General features: G+C 39.8%; 1 protein-coding gene across 1 annotated transcript in view; it reads right to left on the reverse strand.

Annotated features, from left to right (window-relative positions):
- The window catches only part of LOC112151521 (cadherin-12), a 151,789-nt gene that overhangs the window by 16,992 nt on the left and 110,023 nt on the right, over window positions 1-24,774 (reverse strand). Inside the window, exons 7-8 of the mRNA XM_024280492.2 lie at window positions 11,242-11,495; window positions 5,151-5,287 (exon numbers count right to left, since the gene is read on the reverse strand). Coding sequence (XP_024136260.1) covers window positions 5,151-5,287; window positions 11,242-11,495 — 391 coding nt within the window. The remainder of the gene's footprint in view (window positions 1-5,150; window positions 5,288-11,241; window positions 11,496-24,774) is intronic.

Below are 24,774 nucleotides of genomic sequence, written 5' to 3' on the forward strand. Positions count from 1 at the left end.
CTTTGACTCAATACAAATTGCTGTTGGATTTTAACTGTAGAAGAACTGTTTATCCTGCTTCTCTGCATGTTTGAGATGTTCTGGTGAGGTCTAGAAAGTCAGAACTAAAAAATGAAATGTGTGGATTTACTGTGAGAATAACTGATAAACGTGTCCCAGCTAAATGCATTGTTTGTGCGGCCGCTGAAGGTATCTTTTACTGTCGCTCTTCATGCTTTAAGACCAGAATAATAGGAGGCGAGGACAATAGGGAGCAGTCATAATACCCAGAATGCAAAAGGAAAGTTCTGCCAAAAACGAGTGAAGGTCACGAGCAGAACTGAAGCTGGAGCAGAAACGTTGCTGCTTTTATTTGATTGTTATGTTATTTCTCAGTTAGAATGTCCAGTACATACAGTCTAGCTAAAGAACAGGATGGAGTCTTCTCCAGTCGTATGATTTCATATGATTCAAACAGATGACTAAACGAAGTCAGTATAATCAAAATGAAAATCTACAGTTATTACAATGAAACAACATGAAACACTAGATTTATATCATGCTGCATTCAAGTCAATTATTATATTTTAACATTCAGACTTAAAACAAACAATATGAAAAAAGTTTTCAGGTCGTTATCCAACAAATTCCACTTTTTGACCTTTCAGCAAAGGAAATAATCATTTGTTTAAGTGTAGTTTTTACTTTAGGTACTTTAAAGTCCTAATTTCTTCAGCTGTTTCCTTCATTAATAACACAAATACTTTGTAAACCACATGTCAACATAACATTTCAGCCTTAAACATTACCAGCAGTGATCATACATTCTGAGTATTCTCGACTTCAGAAATAAAGTGTCCTCTTTGTAGGATTCACATGCATTATCAGTAATGATTTTTTTTCGCAAAATTATTAAAAGTTGTTGGTTTGATTCATAAGAATTACCTCAGACTTCATAACAACATGAAAAATATGGAAAAATAAAGGAGAAATATAAAATACATTTAGCCCAGTGCACCAATATTTAACTTTGTAAATTACAAGATTTGTACTTTTTTATATAAGCAATTAATAATGCTTTAATTTTACATTTTCATCAGCAATAACCCACTAAAATCTAAATCCATTAACTCTTCCTATGTTAACAAAATTCCACTTCAGTTTAATAATTTATGTGGATTTTTTTTGTTACTAAACAACTAAACTTTGTTTTGTTTAAATTGAGTTTGTTTTATTGTTAATTGTTAGTAGAAACGAATGTACTCAAGATTTAACAGAACAAAAATAAAAAGTTTCACCTGCAAACAGAGCAAATTGTAATGTTTTTGACACATCACAAAGATCATTTATGTAAATTAAAAAAGAAATGGTCCCTGAGCCCTGTGGAACACCACAATGTATGTTTTAGGTGTTTTGATAAATGACCTGCATGTTTCACTTTCTGCCGATGATCATCTAAGAAAACCATCGTAATCCAACACCGCTGATACCATAGGACAGATCAATGAAACACCAATAGTTTGATTTTTATTCTCTAATTTAGTCATTTTCACTAATTCTAAGGCTGTTGAACGATTATCTCTAAAGTCATAATATTTTTCCATATAATTATCAAACTTTTCAGCAAAAATATTTTCCAAAATTTTAGAAAACCGAGTGTGAGAGTTTCCTGCAAATACTTGTCAATTAGTTTGGAAACCTTCTTATTTTCGTCCTTCTTTTGTTTATTTGTGAGTAAAATTGTCAAAAGTTTGAGAAGTTGCACCCAGGAGAGCAGCAGAGAGGTGATAAGAGCGCAGTGAAAGGCAGGTGCATGCAGGCACATCAAGTATGACGGACCGAACGTGCGTCGCCTGTTTAAAGCCGCCGCTCCCTTTAGTCTACCTGCTCCTCCAATTTCGCGGCACTTAATGCTCGAAAAGAAAAAAAAAATGCCCAAAGGAAACACACACGTGCACACACGTGCACACACACCCGTGGAAACACAATTAGAATGTCACTGAAATGACCTTGAGGGGAAGTGAGTAATTTCAGTTTCCAAGGCAACAGCGACTCAAGCCTTAACGGCCCATATTTCACAGTCTCTCCTAATGAATATACAGAGTGTGTAATTTTGATTGAGCACCAGGCTGCCTCTGGGATAATGACTTTGACGGTTCTCAGCAGATTTGATGGCTTGATGACGATGGATTTGCTTATTTATCCGGAAATTTGCTCTAGTTTCTTCATAAAAACATAATTAGCTCGATGACACGTCTTAAAGCCGCGGCTGCACGTTTGGCTCGCGGAGCGCCGCATCTGCTCGCCGTGTAAACCTACAGGGTTCATATTTTACTGTGGGGTAAGTAAAAGTTGACTTTGCCAGCAAATAGCTCCCTGTCAGCCCCATCAAAAGTTGAAATGAAACAGTGACGAGGGAAGAGTGGGAGAGAGACAATCTCCTGAGGAAACGTCCCTCTGGGACCGACTTCACGCTTTACACTCACCTATAAACCTCCAGGAAAATGGGGCTGAGGTTTGACTGCAGCGGTGAGGGAGATTGAGTGAGACTGTTAAATTCAACTTACCAATGGAGGCTATGAGCTCACATTTAGGATCATATTAACAGCATAAAACACGGATACGTTACCTATAAACTACCAAATAAACAGGATTCAGGTACAGACTTTTTCTGACTATTTTCATTTAAAATAAATGTATTTATTTCTACATTAAAGGCAGAACTTCCTGTTTCCTGACACCTTCATCAGCTCGGATCCACATGAGAACATCTCAAAGTCATTTTATGACCTGTTTTTAACAGGCAGAATTGATTGCACCATTTTTTTAAATTTATTTTTTAGTTTTTCAGATGAATAAATTAGGGGCTTTCTAAAAAAAGATGAGCGTCGTTCCTAATTAGCACCGCATTAGCATAGGAACACGCCCCACTGTTGCCTATTTAATGGAGCTTCAAGAAGACGGTGGGGCGGGAATAATAAGAAAAATGAAAAACATCCAGTTTAGGGGGGTCTCATAGAGGGGGGGGTTGCTTTTATGGTGAGAAAGTACATAGTAAGGATGTACAGCTAGGAAAAAAAGGGAAAATCTATAAATATTTTGGACTAAATAAAAATATTTTTCCTCTTTAAATGACTGATTTGTTTCCCTGTAAAAATATAAATAAAATGTATATATTTTTTCTTTTTACAATTCATTTTATTCAGGATCCCCTCACCAGCTAAAAATGTTTTGTTTATGGAAAAGAATCAAGTATTATAAAATCATGTTGATGTACTTAAATACACAAGTTTACTATGACAAGTAGATTTTAAAGTGAATCAGAAAATATTATTCAAATCATTCGATTAACTTAGAAGAATATGGGAAATTACAACATGATATAAAGTTTTTTTGTCACTTTTCCTTCAACAGAGTGTTGACTTGTTATGTTGTTGTTGTCATGACAACAACAGGAATGTTCTGTTTTGAGTTTTTTCTGAGTGACAGACCTCGGGTCAGTCAAGTTAAAATGAGGCGCATTAGCAGCTAAATCCATGGATAGATCGCTGATGCTGAACGCTCAGAAGAAAAGCGTCACATATGCTAGCGGAGCGTAGCGCTCAGTTTAGAGGGAACTCACGTGCAGTCACACAGGAATCAGAAGATCTCTGATTGACTCTTCTGCACATCACTTAACCGACATACTTGTTAGTGAGGAAGATGACTGGCTGAAGGCATTTTTTCTAAAAACAACAAAAAAGGAAAAAAATCTCCTTATATTTTTAGGTTTATTTATTTTTGAGAGTGAAGAAAAGACCGGAAGCAGAGCTGGAGGTAGCAGAGATGAAGATGCTGAGGTTCTCTTTGGGAGTGACCAGGATGGATAGGATCAGGAATGAATACATCAGAGGGACAGCACATGTTAGAGGTTTTGGAGATAAAGTCAGAGAGGCCAGACTGAGATGGTTTGGACATGTTCAGAGGAGAGACAGTGAATATATTGGTAGAAGGATGCTGAGTCTAGAGCTGCAGGAAAGAGGTCTAGAGGAAGACCAAAGAGGAGGTTTATGGATGCAGTGAATGAAGACATGAAGGTGGCTGGTGTTAGAGTGGAGGATGCTGAAGACAGGCTTAGATGGAGGAAACTGATTCGCTGTGGCGACCCCTGAAGGGAAAAGCCCAAAGGAAAAGAAGATTTATTTTTGAGAGTCTGCGGTGTACCTTGTATCTTCAATCACAATCAGGCACTTCTGGTTTATTTCATTTACAGAAAATAAAAGTTTAGACTAACTTAATCAGACTGAGAAAGTCTGTTGGTTTGGATCGAGTCTACTAACTTGTTCCAGATCCAGTCCTGAACCTTGTTTTTGGTCTGTATTCAGATTATGATCCGCAGAGATTTCTGTTCTGAACCAAAGCTTGTGAGCAAAACCACATGACTAGAGATCTCTTCAGTCATTGGCCAGCAGTTACTTCTTTTTGCTGACACGACAATCCGTGCTTTACATTTGTCCGTGGCTCACTAATCGGCTCGTTGCTAATGTGTTAAATCATGTGACCACTTTCTACGGTGGCCGCTTTGGTTCAGTTCTTCCACTCCTAGAGCAGATTGTATTCAGACTGAGGGATCTCAGAGCAAACCGAAGTTCATTGGAAACAAAGACCACCTCAAAAAATGGGTCATAGAGCGGTTCCTGGTCCTGGACCAGAGTCCATTTGGATGTATTCAGACTAAAAATTTATTTAGGGATAATTGGGGGAAATTAACTCTTTTTCCCTTTAGATGGACCACATATGTGCAATCTGAATACACACTAAAATTGTTGAGAAGTAAAACTCTTCAGCCAATAATATCATCTTGACCACAAAAATAAATAAATAAAAATAATTCCATAAAAAAGACAAAAACAGAAAGTAGTCATTTCCTGAAATGTGTATAAATAAACTATCAAAGTAAGTTTTTCTTTTCATATTTTAATACTTAAAAGTAATTTCCACCAAAGTTTATGAAGTTCCAAAATGTTTGTGAAAACTTTGTAGAAATGATGCTTTTATTTTGAAAGCACATACAAAAGACATTTTTAAATAGTATAAAATATCCTTTTTTTTAAATCTTGTTCTGCAATTCCAATAAAAAATGTTCAGAAATGAATCCACACACATGTAGAGGAAGTCCGCGTGCGACTTACTTAGCTTGGTTGCTACGACGGAGACGTTGTGCTGGGCGATGTTCTCTCGGTCCAGCAGGTCGTTGGTGGAAATGGTGCCCTCCACTGGATCGATGTCAAAGTAGCTGTCCAAGTCGCTCCTCCAGTCGATGGAGTACCTGCAGCCAAATGTTTGTTCAACACCATCCATTTGGGGCGTAAAGCAGAGAAATAAACCCCGTGACTCCCCCTCTGGGCTCATGTATATGAGTTAGGTGTAATGTGATGTTGCGGCCGCCATCATTACTCATTCTGAATGGTCATTTCCAGAAAATGTGCTGAGAAATGCGCATACATTCCAATCTAGTAATGGAGCACACGTTTGACCATGCTGAGCTAATGGTTTTCTCGGGAACATAAATGAATTTTAGGCACTTTTGAAAGCGTATCAATCTCTCACGGCTGATGAACAACAAAGGCATAAAAATCTCTTTGTGCTGTCTGAGAGGAGCAGGTCCGCTCCTCCCCATGAAATACATCTTTAGTCTTATCCAGCCGCTGCTAATGCATAGCATGAAAGAAAAAAAAGGCCAAACTGCAGGCCAGTGACAGCACCATTCATCACTTCATGCTGTTTGATCTAAAAAGGCCGTTTTTCATTAATAATTTTACAGAACTCCATCAGGAGCAGAAAGAGGAAAATCACGAGGGGGTCAGAGGTTGAGGATCTGACACCTTGCCCAAGGGCGCTCCCCCAGACCAGATGGTTCATTCCTCAGGGGGTTTGGGCCAGACTTGAAGGAGAAACTCCTGGTGCCACCGCTCTGGACTCTTGATGTGAGGAGGCTGTTGGACATGAATATTAATGCGGCTTGTTTTCCACACCACAGAACCTGAACTTGACTGAGTCATTAGGAGACATGGACCCACACTGCACCCCCCGAGTCTTTACAGTAATGAGAGTAAAAGCTGAATTGAAAGGAGGGAAGAAAGAAAGCGTTGTTTCACTTCTGGTTTGTCCATGTCCTCTCTGACTCTTGAAGTGAACATGGTCGTGTTGAAGTAGTTTAGTCTGAGTCTTTTTGATAAATATTGCAATCAAACTCCCATCAAGAGTTCAAAAGATCAATGGTTTGTGAGTTTTCCTCTGGGCAAAACCACTTTTTCATTTCTTCTTTTCTTTTCCGAGGAATAAGAGCGCCGGTGGTGGTGGACACGTCTCAGTCCTGGTGAACGTTAAGAGGACCGTAGCATCACTCCAACAGGTGGGATGTACTGTTCAAACTGTGAGACAATATACTATTATCTTCATTATAGCGGCGTGAATGGCAAAGATAAAAGTGTATTGTGGAATTCATGTGGAACAGACAGTATTTGAATTTTCTTCAGTGTAATTGGTCCATGTTATCTTTGGAAATGAAAAGCAGCTCATCAACAGCTGTGAAAGAGAAGTCACAGATCTAAAGAGTGTAGTTAACTCAATACTGACAGCTGTATGATATGAAAATTAATTAGTGATATCTGCAGCTTTGAAGTGCAGCAACATTAATTCCCTCTGTGTGAGCGTCACACTCAAAGCACAAAGGTACTTTCTGGAAAGAGACAAGCGTGTTCTCAGTGTTTCCTTTGTAGAAGTGTCTTAAACTTGATGACCGAGTCATCGTGGACCTGAAGGCTGGCTCAGCTGGACCCAAAACGAGTCATCAGACTCTAAGCCTTAATCATTACTCCTCTTATGGGTCGATACGGGGGCAAACGAATAAATATCAAGGTCGTAGACCGTTCGGTTAACCGTACAACGAAAATGTTTATACCAGTGAAAAGACCGATTCAAATAACATGTAAGTAAAGGTGAAGTACGTGTACAGACACTGAATCACCCGTATGTCATGAGTGTGCACGTCTTCCACAACTTCCATTATCCTGATAAATACTTCACAATACACTCACCACATGCTCGACAATGGTTCCATTTTCATGAGCCAAACGCACAAGCCTTAACCCATAAAGACCCTTAAAAATAAAATGATCTGGAATGCTCCACAAACCAAGTGGATCACAGAACCCATTTCTGAGATTTTTCTGATGTCACCATGGGTTCTTATGTGTTAAGGCAACTGCGAGACTTCTACGTTCACACCAGACATGTGATGCAGCATCAAGAATGCACTGAAGGGCCATTCTTACATGTGCTTTCAGCATACGATGTTCGGACTGTCTGTGCCTGGTACTAGTGTACAGACTCTCATGTGGAAGAAGTTTGGTTCAAAATGCTAAAGTGGTCCAAATGTGGTGAATCTTGTTTAAGGCTTTTTCTTCCTCAGCTCCATTACGATATATGAAAGACTTAGGATTCCAGCCGGACACAGAACGCAATTATTGATTTCTCCTCTGTGATCAATTGATCAAATGGTTGATACTTCCATCAATAAAACGGGATCCCATCCATATGTCTCTACCAAATCCAAGTCTCTGATTGGTCAAAGTTCAACTGGTCCATGGCCGTACATTTTGTAATAACTAAACACAAAAGCCAGAAACACACATATAGTTTGTGTTTACATAGACTTTTCATTGGAAGTAGTCGCTTCAACGTAAGTTTCTGAGCCTGGAATGAACGTAGCATAGATGCAGACGCTCCTCTTTATGGTTCTCAAGACAGCCCATAAACTCGTATGGTTAACCCCTATGTATACTCAGGCTATGTTCTACTGCCACAGAGCTTGGACCAGGTGCCTCTGTGAAGTCCTCAGATGGATCCCAGCTGTATTTAGCCTGAATGTAGAAAATGGAAGCAGCTTGATTGGCTTGATTGCAAACGTTAAAACTTCAAGACTTTAAAACGGATTCCGACTTGAAGAAGCATGGATGCAGTATTCATGACGGCCTTCCTTTCTCTCAGCAATGGCTGAAAAGCTGAATCAGTTGAGTCTGAAATCTAAAAGCGTGATTCCATATGCATGACGAGCCATCCGGTTCCTTTGTTTTTCTGCGAGGAAGGTACGGTTCCGCCAAAAGCACACAAATGAGCGCTGTCATCTGCACAAGTCATGCATTTTTAACCTCCTGGAGACAAAGTGGAGATCCACGGAGCACGGGGCATTAGCTTCTTGTTGAACAAATCTCCACTTCTCCTATTGTTTTGTTTTCTCTGGAATAAAATATTCATCATAAAACAACTACAGTCCGAGTAACAGGTGTCTTTCTTTACCATTTCTGCACAGCGACTGCATCATCCTGGCATCTCTATGAAGGATTCTGTCTTTGCAAAAGAAAGACTTTAAAAATGCTTCTCATTCATTTTTTAGAGTGCACTTTCTTTTGTCTTTGCGAGAGGACAGGCTATTGTTATCTTCATGCATGAAGAAGAGGAGGAAGAGGGCGAGTGTGGACACAAGTGAAGGACTCAGACTGACAGGACAAATGGAATAACAATATCAAGCAGGTGTTTAGTGAAGCTTGTCAGATCTATGAACTATCATTCCTGCCTTCATGATTACCAAACAAAGAGAAGAGTCAGGGATACGTTTGGCTAAATATTCTAAAACCAGCAGTGATGAACGACTAAAGGCAGGAGTCTTCCTGGATAAACAGGATCTTGTTTCCAGTGAACTGCATTAATAGTCTGTGCACCTGCTTACCGAGTCTTCTTTAGAAGAAGATGCAAAGATTAGCAGAACATATTTCATCAGGCTTAGAAGTGTGAAGAAAGAGAGAACTCATTATAATTTGTAGTCTAGTTTCAGCATGCGGCTCTTCTCCTCTGTGATGTGTTACAATCTGCAAACACGCTCTTAAAATAAAGCGCTGGCAAACATCTGTGTGATTAGCAGATTCATTTCTTCTAAAAAAATGTTTCTTTGCATTCGAACACCTGATCGGATTCACCGATGAAGGCAGAGCCTTGTTTACGATCTGAAAACTGTCACCAACAAGCGCTGACCCGCCGTCAGACGCTGCAGCAGGATTTTACATGACAGGGTCAAATGTTCTACTCAGATTGATTAGAGCTCAAACTGGTGAGTAAAGCTGACATAACTCCAGCGATTAAAGCCGGGATGACATTGATGAATGGAGACGGGAGACGATGAGAGATCTAAAACCTTTAATCACTCGCTTCTCCGGTGTACTTTCTCCTTTTTCAGAGTTTCATCCATAAAGTGGAGATTTTGTCAAGTAAACAGAGCATTAAAAGACGGGATCTCTATTCACACACAGGCCTCCCAATCCCAAATTACAGCCTAAACAGTCGTGCATGTTTTTATCTGTCACAACTGTTTGATTTCCTCAGATCCTGAAGGCCCGCACATCCTGGAACAGGTGCAACGTTTGGCATCATTTCATTCATTCAATACAAGCGTCACACAAAGGAGAGGAAATGTGTGTCACACCAGAGCCTTAATCATCCTATGGAGCTGCATAAAAAGGGTTTTTGGATGACAAGCTGTCTCTTTGAAAAGTGTTTGGTAGATTACTGAATGACAGGTTTTTATGGAAGTGCAGAGAAGAAAGCAGGAATAGAGTTAACACGTGTTTAAAATGTACCTTAGATGTGGGTCAAGAAAGTAGAATAAGATGAAAATAGAACAGGATGTTTTTATAGAAAGCTAATGAATCTGACGATCAAACACAGCGATTCTGTGAGTTCCTCTGGATTATTGATCTGTTGATGTTCTGATGTGTGAGATCCTAGAAATGACAGGAAGTGACAGTATGATATGTGAGACGAACACTATCACCAGTTGGTGTGTAAACCTGTAAATCCAAGTTCTTATACTAAACTCATTATGATTCTGATGATTTACTGTAACTTCATTTCAAAATCTCCTTATAATCGTTTATCTTCTGGTTAGCCTTCAGATCAACTTTTAGTTTTGTTATTTCTTTTCTCTGTTTCAAACTCCTCCCTCTGTCTGTCTGCTCGTCCTGTTGGTTTTTTTTCTTCTGTTTTTTATTCACAGACCCCAGGCAGCCAATCAAACAAGCTGACAGCTTTATCAATTAAACTTCCTCATTTAACAAGACTTTACTTCTGAAATGATCATTTAAACTGCCACTCTAATTATATTCTTTCTATGGTAAAACTGTTTTTTTTTTAGTTATGATTAATATCCATTTTTTGCCAAAACAGGAAAAAAACCCTTTTTTAAATTTTTTTTTTCTAGGTGTCAAATTATCATCTCAGTCGTGAATAATTACAGACATTTTCTTCTTCTTTTTTTTTTTTCATTTCTGTGTCGGGCGGTTACTTCCGTGGTGTCCCTTCATGACTGATAATGCACACCTGGAAGGGCATTATCCCGCTAATACAATTTATGAGAAAGAAAAAAAAAACAAGAAGAATAAATTATTAAAACTTCAGTTCTGTTATATTTTAAAGTTTAAATCATTTTTCACAAAAAGAGAACTGATTAAAATGTGGCGCATCACGCTGTCATGATACCACAGACCATCACATAATCAGACAAACTACTCTCGTTTTTTCTCTCTGAGAGATCATCATGAGACGTTAATGCATCATTTCAGAGGGAAAGTTCACCTCTTAACGTTTGGTATTTTTTTCGAGATTTTGAAGCTAAAGTTTCTTTTAAAGAAAATAAAGTCTAAACTGTTTAATTCCTCCTCATGTCTCATTTGTCAGTTTCTCGTCTCTGTTTCTCTTTTGCTGCATTCCAGAGTTCTAAATGATCAAATTCACTGAAACAGGTTAAAGGAAACTATAAAATCACTCATGTATTTGAGTGATGCCCTCAAATACATGCCCTGGTGTCATGCTGCTGTAATAAACTAAAGAATGTTTTGTCTGTTTCTTTTTTTTAATTATTATTCTTTTTTAAGAATTTGGACAAAGAATTAAATTATTACACAGTTAAACTTTATTTTACCAATAAAAACTCAAATTTACATTAATATAAATTACAGATTAGAGACACTCTTATTGATGTCGCAGATAAATCAACTGTTGCTTGATCCTCTTCCATTCCTAAAATCCCACATTTTTCCACTGAGAGCTAAATTTTAAAGGAAAGTCGATCCAGGAACCAGATTTCTCGGCCAAATTGATGGAAGGAATTAGCGATAACTCCACCGTGTAACACTGTGAACTTTTCAAGAAAGAACACTTTAACTTTACCTGACCGGGCTGCTGCTGGCATCTAAATCCTGGGCTGTCACCGCTCCGATGATGGTGCCCGCGGGTGTGTCCTCGTACACATCCATCACATAGGAGGGCTTATTGAACACCGGGGGCTCATCCACATCCAAAACGTTAATCTTGACTGTGGCGGTGTCTTTGAAGGCCCCAAAGCTCTGAAAGCGTGGGTCCATGTGGGCGTTGGAGGCCTCGACCTTAAAGGTGTACGCCTTCTTGCTCTCATAGTCCAGTGGCTGCAAAACAAAGAAAAATAAATTGAGTTTTGGCCATATGACCTGGAACTCCTCAGAAAGTCTTTGAATGGGTTGATCTGCACCAGAGCTGCTTTCCTCAGATTGTTCTCTGTTGGTGTGAGAGCTCACCTGAACTCTGGATTGGACCAAACAAGAGAAAACATAGTTCTGTGCACTTGCAGGTGAACTCTGGATCATGCAGACAGACTTTCTCCTGAATTTCAGAGTAGGAAAAACAATGAAAACAGGAGGTGAAGTGTGAATCTGAGGAAGCAGGAATCCGGACATAGATTTAAACATGTCTGCTGGGTGAACACGGCGCAGTGAGGGACTATTTCATGGATAATTATCAGAGGACGAGTGGAACGAGCCGCTTACATATCTCCTTTTTTCTATCCTGGTCAGAACTCATTTTGGGATTTAGCGAATCAGCTGAAGTTCAGACATTCAGTTCAGACAATATGGATGTTTTGGGTGACCCTAACTCAGCGTTTTTTGACGTGCTGTTCCCATTAAATCATGGATCCCAAAACTCTGGGCCAAGAACCAGAATCAGTTCAGTACCGCGTTGCAAACCGCACCGATGCCCAACCTCGATTCTGGTCACTCTAAACCAGCACCAGACGGAGTACCAGACGGAGTATCAGACCCGGACCGTTACCAAATGCGGTACCAGTTTGTGAACTATTTCTGGTTAAGAGTTAGGTTATTGGTAGAGGGTTATAGTACCAGTAGGAGGTTAGGGTACTGGTAGAGGGTTAGGGTTCTGTAGTAGGTAAGGTACCGGAAGAGGGTAAGGATACTGGTAGGAGGTTAGGGGGCCAGTAGAGGGTTAGTATGACAAGTGTTCGGTATCTGTAGAGAGTTAGGGTACCTGTACTGATGCATCCCGAGGACCAGTCCACATCCGATACTAAGGGTTCTAGACCCCTGATTTTACGAATAGACAGCACATCAAAAAACGACACCCAAAACATCAAAAAGTGACCTGTAGGGGTCCTTACCCAAACGTCAATATGCAACCAATCTCCTGGTGTGACCAACTAAAGATGAAATGTTGTGTTCCATGTATGTTGTCGCTGATGGTTTGTAGCCTCAAGCCCAAACTTTTGTTATATCATCATTTTTCAAATTTGAAAAACCAATAACTTTAAATAAAACATCTGTTTGTATCTTCCAACTGAGACCTTGATAGAGTGTTGCCCCTCTCATGATGCCTGCACAGGAAGTCCTGACTCGGCTAATGTTTGACCCCCTTCAGAGGGAGTAAGTCAGCCAGCAGAACACAGCTGCCCGGGATGCAGCTTGCTGGTTCATATGTTGTTCCTCTTTAGGCGGCTGACATGTCAGCTCAGGTTCAATTAGTCAGAAGCGGGGTTTGGAATCAACATCCTCGGCATGTCTGAAACTGAGGTGTACACATCTGACAGCAATGACACCCCTGCTCATGCCTCTGCCTGTCTACTGCCCTCTCATGTGTGACCAGCCGTACTTGGCGAGCTCGCAGTCGGTCACGCTCTGCTTGCCCAGAGTCACATGAGAGACATTCCTTTCTGTGTATTGTAAATTGACTAACATGTTACCACTATGGCAGCCATGCTATCTCCTTGCCCCAGGACCTAAGTCTCTCTGGCATGTTGTTTTAGAGACACAGGCTGGAAACAGCTGGTAACAGGGCTGCAAAAAGTCTCCACGAGAAGAGACGGCAGCGGTGAGGAGTGTTGTTAGGGGGTGCCAAGGAAGAACACTCTGGTGATGCCAGATTTATGGGTCCTAAAAGAATGCAGCAGAACGGTCATTCCACACTCTAAATCTAATACACACTGTCTGATGTCTATGATAGCAATGTCTGAACCACTGAAGGTATATGAGAGCTGGCCTGAGTGACCCCGCCCCCCCTGGCATTCCAAACAGGAACTGGTTCCAAAAACCCGAAAACCCAAAGACTTCTATAGAGAAATAAACAGCTGTTTCTCAGTCACTGTATAGGTCAGAAAATTATTATTTTTCTGATTTTTTTTTTTTTACATCTTCTTGATAATCCTCAATTTTTCTTTTTTCTGTGATTCAAGGTATAAACTGACCAATCAGATGCCTCAATAAAAGTAGGTGGAGCCTCCTGGCCCCAATTGTTCAAAACGTTTGACAGATTCCGTGAAGCCCGCTTTCAAGTGGCAATAAATAAATAAATAAAAGTGGTAGGGGTGTGGCCTTCCAACAAGCTCACTTCTGACTGTAGAGTCGTTGCCATAGAAACTCAGATCGACTCGGACCAGTCACTGCTAACTGACAATTTCTGGTTTGAATGGTTGCATTTGTATTGTAAAAAAAAATGGTGACTTAAGTGACTTCATCTCGTTGGAACCAGAAGTAAATCCTTTTCTATTCATGACTCACTCCGGTTCTCATACGGTCAATGGACTGAATTGCTTTAGTCTGTCTTGCAACGTTTTGTTTTACATTGTGATGTCTAATAATATAAATAGTAGATTTAAAAAAAAAAAATATTGAAGTGATCTCATTGAATATTATAAATCCAAAAGATTCATGTACTTTTCACTGATAAGTAAAAACATTAAGGACAAGAAGTAACAACAACTTTAAGGTTCCTGTGGTTTTGTTTGAAGTATTTCTTTTGGTCATGTTCTGTTTCCCTCCAGTCACACCAGTTCCAGTTAATCCTGATTTACAGCTGTTTTCATTTCACATAATTGCCCTCAGCCTATTTAAGTTTTTGGTTTTTAGTTCAGTGTCAGGTTCTGCTCAGTCACATTTTGCTTTTTTTTCATGATTTTGGATTTTTTATTTTATGTTTTATTTATTTATACATTTTAAATTCATGTTTCAGTTAATTTATTAAGTGGTTTAAGTTCCTGCCTGGTCTCTTGCGTTTGGGTCCTTCATCCACGTCTGCATGACAACAACAAGACAAAGTGCAGATTTCAATAGAAATCACATGGAAATAATGTGAAAAATTCAAAGTTGTTGTTTATTGAATTATTAATGACACAAACTAGTTACATTACAAATCTACAGTCGAAACAGCACTAGTACAAGTTTGTTTTATTTAAAGAAAACAAACTAGGCGGGCGGTGGTGTTTTATTTCTTGGAACTGTGGAGCAAAAGTCTGTTTACTATGTAAAAATGGAGAATTGTAATTGTTTCAGAGTTATTGAGTGGATCAGGTGTCCTTTGTTTGGGTGAAAACTAAGTGATGGTATCATAAAACTGACAATCAGCACAATCTACGATGTTGGGAATTAAACCAACGTGGTTTCAATAACTGTGAAAGGCTCTCCTGGACATGGAGGAACTCTGGAGGGAGACAACAGATTTAAAAAAAAAAAAACGATCATCCTGAGCGGCTTTTAGGACATCATCAGTGTTCCATCGAAGACTTCTCGGAAAAGGTGAACTCATTAACTAAAACCTGTTTAATGCTCACCAGGATTTAGTCTCTAAGTTCAACTCCATTTTCAGTGATTATTTTAACATTTACAAAGTCAGAGACATACATTCCCATTGACTGCTACAGTTACCATGAATGTATTAGTGATGAAGCCACAGAAGAGTCTGACCTGCATCTATTTCAGGGTTAAAATGTTATTTAATCACATGCTGAAACTGTTCTGAATAATCCATGTTTGATCTTGTTGTAATAGGATACATTAATGAATTAGCTGTAAAAGATATATGCGCCACACGTGTTCTGTCAGCATGTTCTATACGGAAGTAACAGTGGAAACACATGTTTAATGTGTTCGTTAGTTCTTGTCACAACAGAGATGGAAGCAAAAAGTAAAACGTCACTTTTACTTTGATACATTTTGATGGAGATTAAATTTTTGACTTTTTGTTTATTTGGGAAATGAAATATCAAATTTTAATGCTGCATTGAGTTGCTAAGGAGAAAGGATAAAAATAAACATTACCAGTTATCTCCCCAAATTGAATGTCCACAAATGTATCACCTATTAGAGATCCAACCGTTGAAATGATCTTGTGATTTCACAGCTGTAGCGAATGCTCCTCATTCTGTTTTCCCAGTTTTGCTGCTACAGCAGGTGTTCGTAAAAAAAAAGAAAACGAAAAAGAGGGAAAGCAATGTGATGGCAAGCCAATCTGAAGGCAATCATTGACCATCAACTGTCGTGATTGGTTTGATTGCAGCCCACCAGATGCAAGCAGTTGAGGCCCATCTATATGATCCTTTAAGGGGAAATACACTCTGTCCCTTTCAATTTCTCTCAAGTGACAACAGGGGGAGAAGACAAAGCAGCTGCTCACTGTACCAAACCCATGTCATTGAGATGCTGATCATTAGACTCTAGTTACACCTACGAAGTGGGCTGAGAGCGGCTGGCACTCATTATTTCAGTTTATTGAGCTTCCTACAGGTTCCTTTGAAAAGCTGAAAATCAGCATCAAAAAGGAGTCTGTGTGCTCAATTACTCAGTTCTGAGAACGGCAATAAATGCATCAATAATGTAATCAGAAGTTCTCATGCAACAGAGTTGAACTAAATCCCTTCAAATGAAACACAAATACATGAAATATCCAAACATCTGCAGCCGTCAGACAGAAAGCACCTGTCTAAGTAAACTGGGCGGTGGTGAAAACAACCTGGAATAGGAAGCAAAACTGTCATCAATTATGTCACTAAATCCAATCCAAAGTTCAGCAGCAGAGTCTAAAAAACAGAGTGCACTTACTGACTCCACAGAAATGAAGAGGGTAATTTTAGCCAGGTGCTTCTAATCGCGTTGACTTCATTCTGCTGATGACTCATTCTCCATCAGATGGAGTTAAACCTCAAAAACTCTGAAGTTTTAGGACTTTACTTTCTAATCACTCGTTGACATGCGGCCGACATTCAACAGTTTCAGGTTTTCTCTGAGGCTTACGGTCCAACAGCTAGTTTTTCTCAGTATGACATCCATCCATCAGTATATCAATCATTTCGTCCATCCATCCATCCATCCATCTGTCCATTCAACCATCCACCCATCTCTCCATATATCTCACTCTATCCATCCATCCATCAGTATATCAATCACTTCGTCCATCCGTCCCGTCCATTTGTCCATACATCTCACTCTATCCATCCATTCATCCACCCATCTCTCCATATATCTCACTCTATCCCTCCACTCTTTCATCCATCTGTATATCTATCACTCCATCCATGCTTTATCCCTTTTTGCAGTCACAGGGTTGCTGGAGCCTATCCTTAGCAACTGTTGGGTGAAGGCGGGGTTTATCCTGGACAACCACAACCAGGAAGACAAAAAACTTGTCATTTTAAACAAGTGGTTCTCCATAACTGTTTGTTTGTTTAATCATTAGTCATCTGTAAACTACCTAAAAAATAAGTGTATAATAAATATGATAAAAATGAATAACCAAAGTTCAGACTTTCCAGGCTGAACTAACTTTGTTCTGTCTTGGTCCATGCTGCTGGTCATGCTAGCTGACCTCAGGTGAAGGTCACCTGACCTTCAGAGTTCAAGCATGGAGTTCCACTTCAGAGAACGTCTTAAAGTCCTTTAAAAATGTTAAAAATCGGTTATTTCTGAACAACAGACTGAAAACATGGTTTCTGTAAAGATAATACCCATTTAGAAGATAAATAATGTACGATAATAATGTTTAGAATGAGTCTTTTCCTGGCCTGATTGTCAGAGCTGACAGTGAACTAGTTCTTGTGTTCTGACACCTTCAAACATGAAGAGAGAAGACTTCCTTTTTAACATGACTGTTTATCATGCTGGGCCTAAACCAGTGGCTGTGGACAATCACGCACAGCTCAGCTGAAATCTGTGCACAGGTGGGGAAGGAGGAAAAAAGAAAAGATGCAAGGGAGGTGTACAGCAGGCGGTGGAGACCAGGCCTCATTAGCCAGCATCTCACCAGGGATGAGGAGAGCCTCTGCTTTCCAACACGCAGCATCGCCGCAATTAGGATCCAGGCCGCAGTCGTAGCTTTATAACCATCTCATTTTCATGTAATCCTCAGATAGCTGGAGATTCTGGTGGCGTGTTGGGAGAAATGCGGTTTTAACGCGCAGACTGCTAGCAGCTAATATCCCAGCAGGCTCAGCTGGTGTCCCGGCGTCCCGCCTGATAAATAACCTCAGGTTAATGATGCCTGAAAACAGCAGAAGATCGGCTGTTCAGATGCAGGTTTCGTGTTAAATGTTGAACTCGACAGGGGCTTTCATGTTGTCATTGGCCCAGGAACTTAAAGATTGGTAATATATCAGGTAAAACTGTTCACCTGCAGGTCAAACTATTTTCACATTTAATTTCACGGTTTGCAAATATAACGTCCAGAGAGAAACATTATTAATCTTCTATCTTAGGCAGGAGGAGTTCTAGTTTTTCAGACCTTTTTTTGCTGTCTCTGGTCTTTATTCGGCTCCGTTTCACCTTGTGTGTCGTCCGGCGCCCTCACCTGTTGTTCCCACCTGCCTCCTGGTCCCCTTGTAGCCCCAGATGTCTGCTCTCCTGTCGTTCTTCAGAGTCCTCGCTACATAAGCTGTTTTCCTGCTTGTTCATGCTCGTGTTTACCAGCCTCTGCCTGCATTTGCATCGCTTCTGAGTTTGATTAGTTTCTTCTTTGCATCCTCAGCAAGTCTTGGACAGTTTCATTTCTTTTTCATAGCTTTGCATTTGGATTAATACTGGCACATAACTTATTTTCTATTTCCAGATTTCTGCGGGTCAATTACATGTCAAATTACTGATGAAAATCATGAAACTCAAGAAGACTATTTATTAGTTATTTCTCATGTGCAACCACAACAATGTCGCTGAACATGTTACATTTCCAGAAATGAGAACATGGTTTTATAAACTACATCATGTCATTGGTGCAGTCCTGGAACATGGGAAGCAAAACCGCACAGAATTTTAGAAAGTGACACTAATGTCAGCTCCACTGTCAGTCCAGCAGTCAACCATCAACCACAAGTAGCAATCAATTCAATTCAGTTTTATTTCTACAGCCCAATATCACAAAGAAAATTAACATCTTTGGGCTTCATGAGGTAATTTTACAGAAAATTAGTTAAAATATAAATAAAAGCTAAAAACTAAACAAACTGAATAAAACTGGCTATTCCTGCCCTTAGACCACACGTGTCAAAGTCAAGGCCCGAGGGCCGGATCCGGCCCTCCAGGTATTTCTATCCGGCCCTCCAGATCATTTTATTTTATTGTTATTAATGAGCTCAATATAACTTGCATAATTTTGAAAAAATATATTTTTATGGAGAGTAAAATATTGAAAGTTATTTAAGGTTTAAGTTGATTTATTCTGGAATAATATTCCTGCCTTTTTATTATTCATAATTATGTTAAAAAGTTAAAGTTTGAAAGTTGTAAAAATTGACATTCTGCTAACATTTTGGACTATTTTTGCATGTACTAAGATTTTTTTTTAGGCCGGTTTGGAGTTTAGCTAATATTTTAGCTACATGCTAGCTGTTTGGACTAGTTTAGGCTTCTTCAGTTTTTTTTAGGATATTTTCAAGTTTAGTCATTTTTTTCAGCTGCACGTTAGCTGTTTTGGTAAACTAGGTTTCTTATTTATTTTCTAGTTTTCTGGGGCTAATTTGGCATTTAGCTAATACATTTTAGCTGGCTATCAGCTTCAGCGTTTTTAGCCATCAGCACTAGAATGTTTAGCAGCCAAATTCAGCCAATTTTGTTTTAAAAGTTATGGCTTTAAAGTAGTAAAAATGTAGTTTTAGCGTGTTCTATAAATGTTTATGATGTTCGGCCTGCAACCTAAGGTGTGTTTTGTATTTTGGCCTCTTGTGTGACTGAGTTTGACCCCTCTGCCATAGACCCCCCCTCCCGGTAAGGAAAAACTCCTATAAAAAAAAACTGAATCAGGAAAAACGAAGAAACCAGAAGAAATGAAGAGTTCATTGTCTTGGCCAAAGACATTTCAATAGATGTGCAGGCAAGGCGGGAACCGAACCGGCAATCTCCCGTTAAGAGGAGATTAAAAGGAGGTTAAAAACTCAACCAATACAGTAAGAATAAAGGTCTTATCATAAAAATGTTTTAGAGAAAAATAATAAAGACAAATATTTGTAGACACGAGGACATAGTTTCTTAAATCAAGATTGTGTTGCTCTTTATAACGTTCTTGATCAGATTATTTATCTTGAAAGACAAATATATGATTTTTCCATTCCACAATGGGTTTTTTAAACTTTCTTAAGAGTCTTTGCAGTGAAAATCATCAACATTTCTAGACGGCTGAACTTGTGGATGTATTTTACAGAATAAGTGATTTCAAGAGTCCATCTCTTTTTACCTCATCCTGGATGTCAGATGTTTTTTCTCTGCCTGACCTGGATTTTTAACCCTGCTCTGAGGGTCTTCACAGAGACATGGAGAGACTGTGGAGAACATTGAAACACCTTTATTGAAGCTTCAATAGAGTGAAGATGATGCAAGCAGCCAAGTAAAGTCTATTTATGGGGGACTTTTCTCTGAAAAAGTGACCAAGTGCTTAACAACACAGGTCAAAACCTACGTAAAAAATAGCATAAAGAAAGATTGTAAATATTTACTTAACCTTTATTTTAGCAGGAAGTGAAAAACTACTGAAAATCCACTTTTAGCAAAAATCCTGCAGAAACAAAATGTTTTCTGGTTGATGTTGAATCTATCTTTCTCTGTCATGGATCCCTTTTTGTGGCTGTAGCGCCCTCTAGTTTTGGACAGGTCTCTAAGTTAATACTGAGAGATCTGAAGAATAAATTCTGAAACAGAAGTCTATTTCTCATTATCTATCTCCATCAGTTTGGGGGTAAGAGGTGTGAAAGGGGAGGGGGGATTGTGTGAGCTTGTTTATTTTATATTATTTATTTTGATTGTTTTGTTTTTGTGTAAAGTATTTCTTGTTATGTTATATATAAATACATATTTTGATGTGATTTGATTTGATGTGTGTTGAATGGAGCCATTTAATAAGTCCAACAGTCGTGTAAGTGACTTTCATAACTTGTTTGTTTCGAAGCCTTCAACCGATATAAAACAATTCACACATAATTAAGTACTTAAAATTGTGTTTTTTATTTTCAAGTCTTATCGTTTTTGAGTTCATGATTTATTTTTTTTTGTTTTAATTTACCTTATGGTATTGGCCACACGAAATGTTCATATTTATTTCTTAGAAATCCAAATTCATTCTTCAGGTGCTGAGCAAGATCATTAAATATGTAAATATATTTAAAATAAACAGAATGTGCATCTTTTTATTTATTTACTTTTTATATAAATAATAAATATGATATTTGTATAAGAGCCTATATTGAAATGGAAAGAGTTTAGCACTATTCTTTTCTATAATAAAACATTTCCATAAATTGAAGAGGGAACAAGGAGCAGCTCATTTCCTCTGTAAATGGACGTGATGACAGACCGTCTGGACCGCCATTGGACTCACGAGATGTAAATTCCTCTGATTGCTGTAAACGTTCAGCTCTGAGTGAAAATGATGACACGAAGAGCGCCGCTGCTCTTTGAATGTGTCTGAGATGGTCCAGGTATGTCAGGGAAATCCGTTGTTAAATTGGAACAGAATGGGACCAGGAGGGGTAATGAGAGACTCTAAGTTAATAAGAAGACGTGCTAATGTGGAGACTCCTGACTCGGAGAATCAAATCAGATTTGCGGGCCATAAAGAAAATTTCCCAGGAAAGTAAAAAAAAGGTTCTCAGACTGCGAGAAGCGTCTAATGTGTTTTCCCTCTTCCCTACAGGTGACCTAGATACACACACAACTAACAAAGTATGACTAAGTGTTTGCCACATGCACCCATGGTTTATCCTTAAACAAGTCCGACACTCTTTTCTCGTTCACATGCGTGTTTGAAGCGTCTCATTACAGCTTGGGTTGCCGTACACCTTTATGAGGAAGCTCGGACACAACAAGGAAGTGAATCAACAGAGGAATTTGTAAGGAGGACAGATCGAGTTCCTCTCATGTCAGAGCTGGTGCTCTTCAACATCACAACAGAACACGCTTGAAATTCTAGACACGCTGCTGCACCCTTTGATATGTTAATGTGCACCTTCAATGCACTGGCAGTGCCACTGAATGAAGGAACTTTTTTTTTTCCAGGCAATTGAACCTGTTAGGCTCCGAGGGAATTTGTTAATTTAGAACAAGGGACTAATCAAGGCATCGCGGTCTCCCCGGTCCTCCATTTTACTTCACACACGTTCAGAATGACTATCAGACACACGGAACAGAGGACTAGCTTGTTGACAATTTGTGTTGAGATTTTCTAAAAGTCGACTTTCATCCCCGCTGGTCTGTTTCCGGCCCCTCCCTCACAGACGTGTCTCTGTACAGTGTAAAGTCGTTTTTTTTTTTCCTGGTGTTTATTTTGGGCTCTGGAGGAGCAGAATGATATGCATTTTTAATGGCGTCTCGGTTTGTTTCTGCATTCAGTTTCATATGATAATAGCAGAATTCAATAAGATTCCAAACCTCAGCTGTGATCAGCCGCTAATGTGGAGGATAGTTTTCTGCTGAAGCGTTTCCCAAAGACAAAGCATTTGCAGAAGTCATTAACCGTCTGACTCCAGGTGCCCGACGCACCTGATGACTCCAGAGAGTAAACGGGCTGGAGAAACCTCTCTGTATTGTTAAAGTCCCCTTATGACCTTTTCTTTAATGAAAAAAAAAAAAAAAAACGTTCCCAGTAGTGTTTTAATTCTGATTATGAAGTTCTTAACCAAAATTCCACAACCGAAATGTCTTCAAAAGCCATTTTTCATGTTGATCTGAAGACTATTCCTTAAATCTCCTCTGAGGGGGCGTGGCTTTTGGAGCTCCGCCCCTGTTCCCCCCCATCTGATTATGGTAGCTCTGTGGCTATGTACCACCCTCATCCCTAACTACTAAAAACTATCTAGTGTCCTGGATTTTAAAAGCAATTCAGACACAGGCTCACTGCTTTACTTACCACTATGTTTTTTTTTTTCTAAATAATAATGATGTCAAAATCGAACCAATATGAACATTTTGCGATGTTTATTTATGACTCCGCTGTGTTCTGATGGTGAAAATGTGTCTGGTTCTTTTAAAAATCACATTTAAACACATTTTTTTGTTTGAAATTGTTCAACTGCAATGCATTGTGGTCGATATTTGCTAATCTACAGAGCATCGATGCACGCTAGTTTTTCGCAAATGATTTCTGGTAAATTTCAAGTTCATTTGATTTTGGAATTGGTATTCAGACAGCACTAGAAAATGGTGAACATACTATATAGTGATCAGCGGGAATTCTGACATCCTGTGTCTCGCTAGCATAAATCTTCACCGCTGCTACATAAAAACATCCATCAATCTGGGTGATGTCCAGCCGCATGGTTCTGATCCGAGGAAGTGAAGATCTTCATGGACAGAACTTCCTCCAAAATCCTGATTCTTTCTCCTTCCAGTTCACCAAAGACTCTTTTAGCTAATTCTCCAATGTTTATTGACTGTGATCAATACATTCAATCATTGGTTTCTCAGAGTTCTTGATAAAATAATCAAAGCTAACATCAAAATGCTCTTTCATTGATTTACAATCCTTTCCAACTGCGGTCAAATGAGCCGCCGTTCACATTTCCGTGGTCACATCAAGAAGCTCCGTGGAGTCTGGTGGAGATTTTCCAGCGTTCTCAGTCCTGCTACCGTAAGTATTGGATGAAACTCACACCAAAAATCCAGTGATGCCGATTTGACCACAGAAATGTGAACGACTGCGGTCAATGTGAAGATACCATCTTCTCTTCTCCAGAACCTGAACTAGACACTAGGAACAGATGAGGGTTTAGTGCATGTGCAGCAGAGATTTAAAAAGGAGAAATACTCAGAAATGTAAAAAACAAAATGTTCTCTTTCATATAAAAAAATGCCACACAGGCATGTTAAAAACTCCAAAAACAGGATTTTCATCAGACTTTAAATCTCTGGGATACGAGGCAGCATTAAATCTGTGCAACTGCAGTGTTATCTATTTACAATAGCACTTATAAATCATTAACGCCCCCTCCCTTGATTTGTCTGCTGAGAGCAAATCAAAGCAAAGGCAAACATGACTGGAATATCACACACGTGTAATTGCAGCTGTGTGAGCCAACGCGCTCCTCCAAAAGGCGATATTAGATCTCCGAGCGCTCGTTTCAGACGCTCGGGCAGCTGCGTCTCAGCAGGTGGAGGGAGCATCCTCCTCCAACCGAACGCCGGCGCTTCCGTCTACACCTCCTCTGTGTCGGTGTGGCTTTGGGCGAGGAGTTAAACTCCCAATAATCTCAGCTGAGTGGGAGAAACAAAGAGCTGCATGCAGCGGGGAAATGGAGGGATATTACAACACTTTACACAACCTGAAAAAGGTTAAACGGCTCCATGTAAGTGAATTCCATTTCATTTGCCTGAGACGTTTCGTCTCTCATCACTGTTATTTTTGGCTCCAGTAATCTAATAATGCCCCAAAAGCATGATATTTAGATGCACAGCGATGTGCAACTATGATTCACTGGTTTGCATCTTCCCTCGAAATATGTCTGTGAAGACTCCGAGTGGCTTTAGCTCCATTAGGCCATGCAGATGAATACTAACGACCTCCAGCCACTGCTGAGCCATCAGCAAACAACTGGCCAAAAACAGCTTATGATCAGTAAAGGAAAGCTCACATGCCCCAGAGACGCATTTCATGTCCCTGTGAATACCAGGGGGTCTGCACGCGGCGGAGAGGAGATGCTCACTTTATTGTGCTGCCATCAGTCACATCGGTTTGTGTCCTTGGCTGCCTCCGAGCATCTCCGTCCCCTCGGTGCTCACAACACTGGAGTGCCATTTGAGTGCCTTGCCAGTAGCTCTGTCCACACTACAGTTGAGTGGAGTGACTGTGAAAGACTCGCACTGCCAATCTTAATAGGACAGGGTTAGCCATGGGATGAGCCCCGAGACACTAGTTTAATCTATTACACCCACGCCTCTCCAGGCCGCCGCAGAGAGGGCACTTTATCGACTCCTAGCACCTCGGCAGCCTCTTTCTCACCCTCTCTGCTCCTTTTCTTTCTGGGTACTCGCACGCCGCACATGCATATGGGCACGCACACACACGGCGGCATGCATGGCTGCTCGGCGAGGCGCCATTCATGTGTGTTCGCTACCTGAATCTCCTGCTGCTCGGAGATATTGTTTCCTTGTTCCTTCTTTCTTCTCGGCTCCTGTCACGCAGGGCCAAAAATAAACC

This window comes from Oryzias melastigma, linkage group LG20 (genome assembly GCF_002922805.2).
Source record: "Oryzias melastigma strain HK-1 linkage group LG20, ASM292280v2, whole genome shotgun sequence".
Lineage (NCBI taxonomy): Eukaryota > Metazoa > Chordata > Actinopteri > Beloniformes > Adrianichthyidae > Oryzias > Oryzias melastigma.